The 10,695-nt window shown below is 38.1% G+C and overlaps 1 protein-coding gene across 1 annotated transcript in view; it reads right to left on the bottom strand.

Moving 5' to 3' along the window:
• Positions 1-10,389, bottom strand: part of LOC143853987 (adaptin family protein) — a 44,419-nt gene extending 34,030 nt beyond the window's left edge. The window contains exons 1-3 of the mRNA XM_077363682.1: positions 9,883-10,389; positions 9,293-9,809; positions 2,359-2,483 (exon numbers count right to left, since the gene is read on the bottom strand). Of these exons, the coding sequence (XP_077219797.1) occupies positions 2,359-2,483; positions 9,293-9,809; positions 9,883-9,938 (698 nt within the window). The 5' untranslated portion in view covers positions 9,939-10,389. The remainder of the gene's footprint in view (positions 1-2,358; positions 2,484-9,292; positions 9,810-9,882) is intronic.
• Between the last annotated feature and the right edge of the window lie 306 nt (positions 10,390-10,695).

Genomic DNA, 10,695 nt, shown 5'->3' with positions numbered 1-10,695 from the left:
TCAAAACTTACCTTCTTATTGTAAAGAATGGTATAGGATAGGCCACAGCATGAAGGAATGCCAGATTGGTGCCAAAAAGAACTTTGGACGCGGAGGGACAGAAAAAGACAAATAAATCGCGTGAGAAGTAACAATGAAAAAACAAAACAGATTAAGGCAATCTGGGTTAGAATGGAATTTAAAGGAAAAGAGATGATGAAGGACCAAGATCCATCGAACTCTTTGAAAATCAAAATTGTCAATAAATAGAAAATAATGATGATAAAGAAGCAGATCTGATGAGTCAAGGAAATTTGACAAAAGAGAGTGAAGGAAGAACACGTGTGATCCGAAAATTTCCTTGGTGTCTAGTCCGTCCTTCAGATAGATATCAAGGGAAATTGTGGAGTTGTTCTAAGCGATGTAGCAGCCAGAGCTCCATTGCACCATACTGGCAATTTACATTTTATGAATGGCAATACTAATTAAAAAGAAGAAGAGGACACATCTGCTGTCAACCAGCAAAAATTGAACATGTTTTTGTGTAACTTAACTTTGTCGAACCAGAGGCTCGATCACCTTAGAATTGCAAGCCCATCTAAAAGAGCAAGGGCAATGGGAAGAATTTGACACTCCCAAAGTAGGTAGTTGTCATGAGTGGCCTTTATGGTGACATGTTGGAAAAAATTGGGAACTTAGTTAACAATCCCCGTTTTTCATCCAGAAATTTCCATCTCAGTGACTAGAACGGAATAATGATACAGGGTGCAACATTTTGGTCAAAAATCTTGTCCATTCTACCCTGTTTTGCTACGTTACGTCCATACCAGACGAAACAGAGCAAAAACCCCTATTCCGGCTGAAACCGAATCAAATTTCTAGAAAAAATTCAAATTCCTCTTTTTTATTTTTTATTTTCATTTCCCCCAATTTAGTCTACTTTTCTACCCATTTTATAGTTGTTTTTAGGGGAATTTATGTCATTTTACCCTCAAATAAATGGGAGGGTTAAAACACAAAAAATTGCCAATTTCCATCACTTGTTCATTTCCCTTTTCTTCCACAAAATTTTCCAAAATTTGGCATTTCTTTTGAAATTTCAGTTTGGACCCATTTGTACCAACAGTTTTTTATGTTAGTTTGAAGGGAAATTGATGCCTTTTACTCTCCAAAATGACACTTTTGCCGATACCATTTCTTTAATTTTTTTTAACTACTTACAAAAAAAAATTCTACCGACTATAGCATCCTTTCCATAATACTCAACTCAACTCAACTCAACTAAGCCTTTGTCCCAAACTAGTTGGGGTTGGCTAGCATCTTTTCCATAATGGAAGATCAAAATGTTCCATTCCAGTGAGCAAAAAAGCCAACCGGAACAGGATTAATAGCTAAGATTGGGAATGAAGTAGAGTATTAATTTTCTTGTAATTGGGGGCTTCCCCGGCCACTGTCCCATTGGTTTTCTTTTCTTTTTTTCGAATCAACTGTCCCATCGGTTTTCTCTTTAATAAAGTTGCCTTCTTAAAAAAAAAAGTACATAAGCCATGAAAAAAATAGGATTTAACAGGGCGTTACATTAGGCTTTGAGCCACATAAAGATGGAGTTGGTTTTTGAGATTACCAAGTGAGGAATTTGGGTTTTGGGGCTACGAAGGATTTGCAAAAGGAAAGAAGGAGCGCTTAGGGTTTATGGGTGGGTCTTGGTTTGAAGTATTCGATCGAAGAGAATGAGAGGAAAATTTGGGTTTTAGATTGAATACTTTGAACTACTGACTCTCATCTTTGAGGTGAGGGTACGATGATTTGATCAAGATTATACTTTCTCTGATACCATGTAAATTCTGCTACAATATGGAGAAAGAATAGGACGAGGAACTCAAACTTGGAGGTGTACCTTCTATTATTCCTATTATCAAAAACATTATATAATGGTATACATACTAAAGCCATATAATTAAAATTACAAATATGCCAATAGCTGCACAAATTACAAGTATGCCTCTACTCTTTAGCAAACACCTACTTATTGATCGGATACTTAGATGAGGAGTTGGGATGTGAAGTAAATTATCTGCCCATGCTCCATAGGAAAGAATGACTACTAGAATTTGGCTAACTAGAGCTTCATATTAGGCCTTGTCAGCAAAGGGGTATGCAAATTGTTCCTTCAAATCCAAAGCATTTTTCTAAAGATGTGAATACCTAAATCAAACAAACTAGCATCGTGTTTCCATCAAAACAAAACATCAATAGGACCTCAACAATCCTGTTAGACTGATGGCAAGTATAAGTTTATCCATCATGATGACGTAGCTTTTAACGAAGTAGTGACAGTGTTAAACAGAGTTCAAAGATCTAGAAAAAAGAAGAGCATACCGATTCAAAAGATAATATACTACTGGCTTGCTAAGCAATGCTTCTCTCTCCCTTGATGCTTCCTCAGAAGTACTCGCTTCTAAGCTCCAGATCTCTTGTAATGAGGATAAACAATTTGCAACCACCTAGCAAAGATACCACGACTTAATATGAAATTACCACTAACAAATTTAAAGACATGGATCGCCAACTATAACTCCTATGAACTACATCATAACAAAAGTAGTTTCAACATCATAAGCATACAGACACTCAGATAGGGCATATGTTGACAATTTTTGCCCTTCAGGTAATTTTCTTTCTATTCTTTATCACCATTAGTATCAAACAGCAAGCAAACCTAGTCAGAGAAAGCACGAGACTTCTGGGCAAGAAAATAAAAAAATGATTAGCATACACATATAATCATATGGGGATTGCATTCTGGTAATTATAAATCTTTAAGGAATTTATCCTGAAAAAAAAAAAGGTACTGTAAAACAATTCAAATAAAAAATATGGGTAGTTGTGCAGAGCATGACATATAAACATCAACAGAAAAAAAGGAACAATACAACAATGCGTCATATAAATAATGCCAATGGCTGTTTAAGGACAGTCAAATCCATGATATTCATTGATCCACATAAGATATCTATGAAGCAGAAAAAAGTGCTTGGTGGGAAAGTGGTACAATGAAATTTTGCATTTGTAGCAGATTCCCTATCAATAGACTAATGACCACATAGCGTCAAACAGAAAAAGATCTCAAAATGTAAGTTTCACAACGTCATAGGCATAGAACAATTCTAGGAAGCTTAAAGCAAATGTCGGAAACAGAAATTATATACCAGTACAGAAAAAATGACAAGAAGATTTATTAAGAAACCAACAAGCAAAATTACAAAGGAGACGAGGCCCAGCCAATAGAAACAACAATAAATAACTAAAGAACGACATGCCTGCAAGAAAGTATATCCCTCGTGTCATTAGCATTCCTCAAACTATGATTCAAGGAACATGACAAATCTCTACTTAAGGTCACCCATCTCTTAGATCAAATTAGCAAGACGGCAACAAGCAAAATTACAAAGGAGACGAGGCGCCGCCAATAGAAACGACAAGAAATAACTAAAGAACGACATGCCCGCAAGAAAGTGTATCCCTCGTGTCGTTAGCATTCCTCAAAATATGATTCAAGGAACATGACAAATCTCTACTTAAGGTAAAGTCACCCATCTCTTAGATCAAATTATCAAGACGCCAAGGCCCGGCCTCGATCTACACGCCAGCACAATCACAGTGTCAGTCACCATTCACCCAGAAAGGACCTGATACTTGAATATTCATAGCGATATTAGCAAGCATAAAGTTCCGCTTCATTCAAGTTCTACGGGTCAATATGGTTGAAGAACCTAAATACACATCCAACCCGGCCAAAGCATGAAGTTCCTCTTCATTCAAGTTCTTCAGGTCAATAGGGTTGAAGAAGATTTCCACGATCCCCAAATGCATACCCAATAGGGTTGAAGAAGATTTCCACGATCCCCAAATGCATACCTAAATACTTTATATTATTGATCATTCTTTGATTCAAAGAATCATCCCATCTCAATTGAAAAAGCAAATATCTTTTCAGGAAGAACTCTAGTTATGCTTCTTTGTTGCTCTTGTATTTTCTTTTCGTTCTCTTTTTTTTAATGTCTGATTCCACATAATCCTTTTCAAAATATTTTTTTTCTTAGTTGTAATTTTTGTTCGTTTCGCCCAAAATGGAAAACTAGAACGAAATGGGGTATTATACCGTATCGTTCTGGATTTCGGTCAATTTCAGAAATTTCGTCCGTAAAGGCCGAAATTCCTGATTTCGGCCGAAATTTTGAAAATTTAGTTGTTTTACTTCTACTCTCTTTGTTTCTTCTTGGTTCTCTTAGGTCATTTAAGTAAATGTCTTTACTATTTTTAATGTCCATTTACTTTAGATTTACACGTAAATAAAGGAATACCCCCCCCCCTCCCCATTTGGATTCGTTAAAAATAGTTTCAAGACCCAATTCTAAAAGGACAAAAGTCAACTTTCCAATTCTAGTACAAAATTTGAAAAAAATCGGGCCGAGTCAATTTTTTAACTTACAAACGATGGGGTATTTTTCCCATTTTAAAAATTCATAAATTCTATCATGCCCAAACAATATTAATCCCAAAAGGCCGGTAAAAAAATCTCATAATTTGGTCTCTAAAAATTTTTCATCTTGTCAGGCAATGGTCAACACTCAACACACATGGTCCACACTCATGTCAACATTTCAGTTAACTGTGGTTTTCCTTTAAGTAAATATTGGATCTTTTACATATTTGGCTCATTTAAATGTTTCTTATACTTTTCTAAAATCTGATTTTTTTTCGTTTTTTTTATATTTTTAAGTATTAAAAAAAATCCCTTCGTCGTAGCGGAACGAAAAGTTTCCAACGAAATGACCGAAATTTCTGAAACGTTCCGTTCTGGTCGCCAAAACGAAATGGCGACTGAAACGAAATCGACAACTAAGCCTTTGTTGCATGGATTCATATTCACATGTCGGGATCTAGCACGGATTCGATGTGTCAGATTCAGCAAACCCTAAAAAAGTAGGATTCATGGATAAGGTAAATTTTATTAAATAAAAAAAAAATTAAATGTGTGTGTGTATAGATTCATGAAAATTTTGAAGGGAGAGGGTTGAGACGTTAGCGTTTTTATTAAGAGAGTAGAAAGAGAAGGGGGAGAGGGGTTGATGTTTAAGTGTAGAGGGTCGAAGCATTAAGGTTTTATTAAGAGATGACTAGTTGTGCTTTTGAAAGAAAAAAGTTCAGAAGAAAAATGCATTTAAAGGGAAAATTTACAAGATTCAAATTTTAAAATCGACAGCGATGTGTCACGTTCACCTTAAAAAACAGGATTCGTGCGTGAAATGGCTACGACAAGAATCTAGATGTGTGCCACATGAATACATGACCGAAATGCATGTCGACACGGATTCGACATAGGAGGCAAAGAATCCGTGCAACACAACTAAATACACAACCAACTCAGCCAAACCAAGGTTGCCTCGATAGCTAATGTCAAAGTTCTCTACTAGTTCGAGTTTTGCCAAAGCAAGTCAATCAAAACTCATTTGACCTGTCCGAGTTAATGATTAAATGATTGTTGCAGTCATTGAGTTGACCGAGTCGACTCCCTTTTACCATGACCGAGTTGTCATCCGAGTCCTAGTTTGGAAGCATTGAGGCAGACCCCATCTAGCCACTATCGACCTTAAATGAGCATAGGTTCTACATACGTTTTCGCAATTCTAAATACTAATCGTCCACATATGTGCCCCAAAATTCTTTTCTTGCAAGAGACCAATATCTGATGGACAACTAGCTGTCAATTATTGGTTTTCATGACTCGCTATCCCCAAAAATTCTTTGATTCTCTCGGTCCATATACAACACGGCAACCAAAGGGATCCCATCCAGTCATTGAGTTGCCGGAGCCGACTCCCTTTTACCATGACCGAGTTGTCATCCGAGTCCTAGTTTGGAAGCATTGAGGCAGACTCCATCTAGCCGCTATCGACCCTGAATGAGTATAGGTTCTACAAACGTTTTCCCAATTCTAAATACTAATCGTCCACATATGTGCCCCAAATTCTTTTCTTGCAAGAGACCAATACAGCAGTGAAAACAAAGGAATCCCTAAAGAATCTAACGAATATCTATGAATGTCCTTTTCAAGAAAATAGAAGAAAGATCAACAATAAACACCGAAAACTAAAATGTCATCTCTAGCAACACCGAAAAAGCAAGCCTGCCAACCTCACAATTGGCAGATTGCCATGTGTGTCTAAATTCAATGCCATGGTCCTCTGTCAAATCATGAATCTCCTCAATCGCGTCCGCGAATCTCCACAAAAAAACTGATGTCATCCCTCACGACTACCTTTGAATATAGATTTTATCTCCATGCATTTGCCCATGCAATAGAAAAAGGGAGCACCACACACAACCTAACAAGGGGTGTAAACAAAAGAAGGGCCTCCCAAATATTGAATAATTTGGAGTCTCGCACTACCTGCTTACAAGATAATTTTAGCCTGATTAGCTTATTAAGCTAACTAGTTGACAACAAAAAAATCGAACCACTGATGTCAAAAAGGGCCTGCCACCTAACCACAAACCAACTCGGCTATTGATGCATGAGCTGTCCAAAATATTCAAAAGAGGTTTAGAAGATGGATCCACACCTCTCTTGCTACCGCACTGCAAATAGAGATGTCCATTGATCAATTTGTTGATTTGCATATGATGCACATATAAGGGAATCTCTAGAACCCATATTCTAAACTTGTCTGAGAGTTGTATCTTGCTACCACCATTCAACAAACTGACAAAATTCTAAAGAAATGTAGACACTTGATAACTTTGCACATAACAAAGGGGGGACTCTCACCCCAAAGTTAAGGCTCAAAAGAAAGACTTAAGAAAGACCACTTCTAGTCTCCAGCTAAAAAATGCTTCTAACCAAGCCCACACTAGGACTATACACTCATCAAGCAATTTCTACATCTCTATGATCTCTTTTCAAGACATACCTAGATCACCCGATCACTTAAAACTTCATACCAAACCTTTACCTCAACCCCCTTCCCTAGGAAATAACCAACAAAAGTTAGTAAACAAAGTGTAGGATCATAGAGCTATCAACTATCCCAAAACCAATTGGTGATGGGAAAGGCGCAATGATTATCTTTATTAAGTAGCACCATCGCAGTGTTTGGGAGCATTGTTGGCACACAAGCCTAGGACCACGAGGCCAACCTCCAATCTGGGTCCTAGCTCCCACCCAGGCCAACAATCTCCCACCCCTCTCTCAACAATGACCCCAAGGGGATTCGAACACTCGACTTCCCTATGATACCACTTGTAGGATTGTGGTGCTACCAGCTATCCCAAAACCAATTGGTGATGGGAAAGGCGCAACCATTACCTTTATTAAGTACCATCATCGCAATGTCTGGGGATATTGTTGGCACACAAGCCTAGGACCACACGGCCAACCTCTGATCTGGGTCCTAGCGCCCACCAAGGCCTACACAAAGAACAAATACTAATAATATTTCCAAGCCTTAAACCCACCCCACCCTATACCTAATACTTTCACTGGAAATCTCAACAAGATTGGCAACGAACTTATGCACCACTTCCCCATAATAAGTTTCTCTCTATGTTTCCAATTCGTATTTCCCACCCTTCTAAGCTCTATGAAAATCCTTCCAATTGATGATATGAAATTTCTAATTTCACTTCTTCCCTCCCACAAAAAACCATTTGAAATATTTCTAGCTTCTCTCACCACCCTTGGGATCCTAAAAAGGGAAAGAAAGTAAATTGGAAAATTTTCCAATGTAGACTTAAATAAAAGCATCGACCCCCCACTCCCCCCCCCCCACCCCAAAACCCCAATGGGAATCTATTATTGCTCCCATATTACTAACTTTCTTTTGAATCTCGCCAGTACTAGGTCCTACACCAGCTTAGAAGGATCACACTCACAAAGATAGGTCAAAATATGGGGATATGAAGCATACTTTGCAACCCAACCCCCAATAGATCTACCAAGAACATCATCCTCCATCGTAACTCTCACAATCACACATTTCACATATTCACTCCACAGATGGAAAACACTTCAATGGAACTTAAAATAGATAGGAGGATTGTAATGATCCAACACAATATCGCAAAATCAGAATTTATCATCTAAAAATAGAAGATGAGATAAATGTATTTGAGTCTCTAGTTTGGAACCTCCTAATGCTACGTTTGGTTGCTTGGACTGGCTCGGAGAGTAGTGGAATAAGAAGTCAAAGGGAAGAGGCAAGAATTTTGATTTGCCTAGAATTACCTTGGAAAATTGTGTAGTAGTGTTTGGTTGCGCGGCAAATAATGGGAGAGTAGGAGAAAAAGTAGGGAGTGTCATTACCAATATATGGAGAGAGGAGAGAGAGGGAAGAGAGAGATAGAGAGAGAGTATCATTCCCTAGAAAGTTCAACCATAATTCTTTGCTTTTGGATTAAGGGGACAAGAAAGAGACAAGCAATCATTACATGAGAGAAATCCAAGGGAATAAATGGGAGTCCAATTCATTTTGGCAACCAAACGTGGAATAGCATGCCAAATCCAAACTAAATTCCGACGGCTGCCGAGCTTTTGTGCAACCAAACGAAGCATAAAGAGTTCATGATTCCCTACCCATAAGATGATTCCACTAAGGTCATCCATCACGATGATAAAAAGAAAGGCGCAGAGAGTCCCTTGCCCCAAAGCCATAAAGGTTGGCAAGAAACCCTCTGAGAAAACCATGGATCAAGAAAGGAAAAAGAGATTAAGGGACATGTACAGAACCCCATCAATCTATAAACCACATCCTTCCAAGCAAAAATCCCAAGAAAATCCGACTCCATATGATCACATACCTTTTTCATATCTATTTTGCAATGAATATCCTTGACTAATACCCTCCATCTTGAGTCTACACATTCATTTTACAATAAAAAAAAATAGAGACCAACTAATATTGGTATACTCTATAAATCATCCCTTGACTAAACAACCAAAGGAGCAATGAAAAGGTAGATATTAGTCTTATTTGCTTCTACCCAAGCCACCATAAAGAAATCTCCTACTCAGAGATTTAAAGCATAGCCACGATTGCAATTTAATAAGAGCACACGCTATAAACATGATTGTAAGAATATCCCCTGCTACCAGAGAGGGATAACTCTCCCTATCAAGCAACTACTGTTAAAACCAGATTTTGTTCATACTTGAATAGAGCCAATCAGGACCCATTTGTGTACATCAACAAATCTCGCAAAAATCAAATGCATGAAACCTTCATCAATGCAACATTGAGAAAAGAAATCCTACCTGAGCATCAGAATCATTAAGCATGATACTTTTAAGCATCGACGGAAAATCAGCATCAATACAAGTAGACGCAGAGATATGATACAACTTCAAAACTCCAATCGTCGCCACCATTCTAACATAACTGTTATTATCCTTCAACCCCGATCCCAACGGTCCCACAAGATACTCAACCAGATTCATCACTCTCAAGGAACATAGGCTCCTCAGCGCGAGCCCTCGTATCATCGGATCTTCATCTTTACAATCTTTCTGAAGGAAATTGATAGTGAGAAGTGCTAGATCTGGATTTCCTTTTGCATAATTCCCAACATACAAATAACACATCTTTTTCAGAACAACATCTGATGTTGCAGAACACATCACCATCTCACTAAAGAGAGATGAAACATCAATGCCAATAGTCATGTAAGATATCACTTTCTTGAAGAGCTCGCGTTTTGAATCATCGGTGCCCGGCGCTCGGCTTCCGGCCAGTTGCCGGAGTTGGAGTTTGAGATCTGAAACTTCACCTTTTCTGTAACAGAGAATGAGGTTTTAGAACGAATTTAGTAAAAGAAAGTGAGGGGAAATTAGGGAAATTGACTTACCCGGATGGCTGAGAAGGTGATGGAGAAGATCTCTGAGAATGCATTGGAGGAGCCATGGCCGATCTAAGCTATAGATATAAAAGCTAGGGTTTCATATAGGGTTACAGAGGAGAGACCTGTTTGGGAGAATTAGGGTTTTGAACTGAGATACATGGCGAGGAGAAAGAGGAAAAAGAAGTAAAAGATATGCTCTAGTACTGGAGTGGCAGAGCAATGGCAGATCGAGATCGAGAAGAGAAAATCTAGGGTTTCGGAGAAAGCTGAAAGGAAGAGGAATTTTTTTTTCCTTTTGTCGCGATATCGACGCAGAGAAGAAATGAAAGATGGATTTTGTTTCTAGAACGAACTGAATCGAGAGAGAAATTACACCCGCTTGGAAGTCGGAACAGCAAAACTATTTCAAATTCTAAATAAGGGAAGCGTACGAACCTGTTATTCGGTCCTAATCTGCAAATAAAATTTGGGAAATTATATGTCCCCTTTTTTACATGGGGCGAGGTTTTTGAGCTTTATAGCTTATCTAACGAAGCCACTATAAATACACCATCTCTCATGTTGCTTGACTCATCCAACCCATTCATTCCATAGAACCTCACATAGATAGGGACATAGGGTGTTTTTAACAAACCATCTACATACAATCATCCTAACCATTCGATCTGTACAAGCACAAAATGGACCCATTTTCTAGACTTCAATTTAAACCTTCACAAATTAACGCTTATCATGATCCTATGGAAATAATTTCTTAGTAACACCCTATCTATGTTAGGTCTTATAGAATCAATATCAAACATAATCCAAGCAACATTG

Source organism: Tasmannia lanceolata, unplaced genomic scaffold (assembly GCF_043159265.1).
Source record: "Tasmannia lanceolata isolate RefF3 unplaced genomic scaffold, GAP_Taslan_0.1 ptg000003l, whole genome shotgun sequence".
Lineage (NCBI taxonomy): Eukaryota > Viridiplantae > Streptophyta > Magnoliopsida > Canellales > Winteraceae > Tasmannia > Tasmannia lanceolata.
This window is presented reverse-complemented; position numbering and strand designations above follow the sequence as displayed.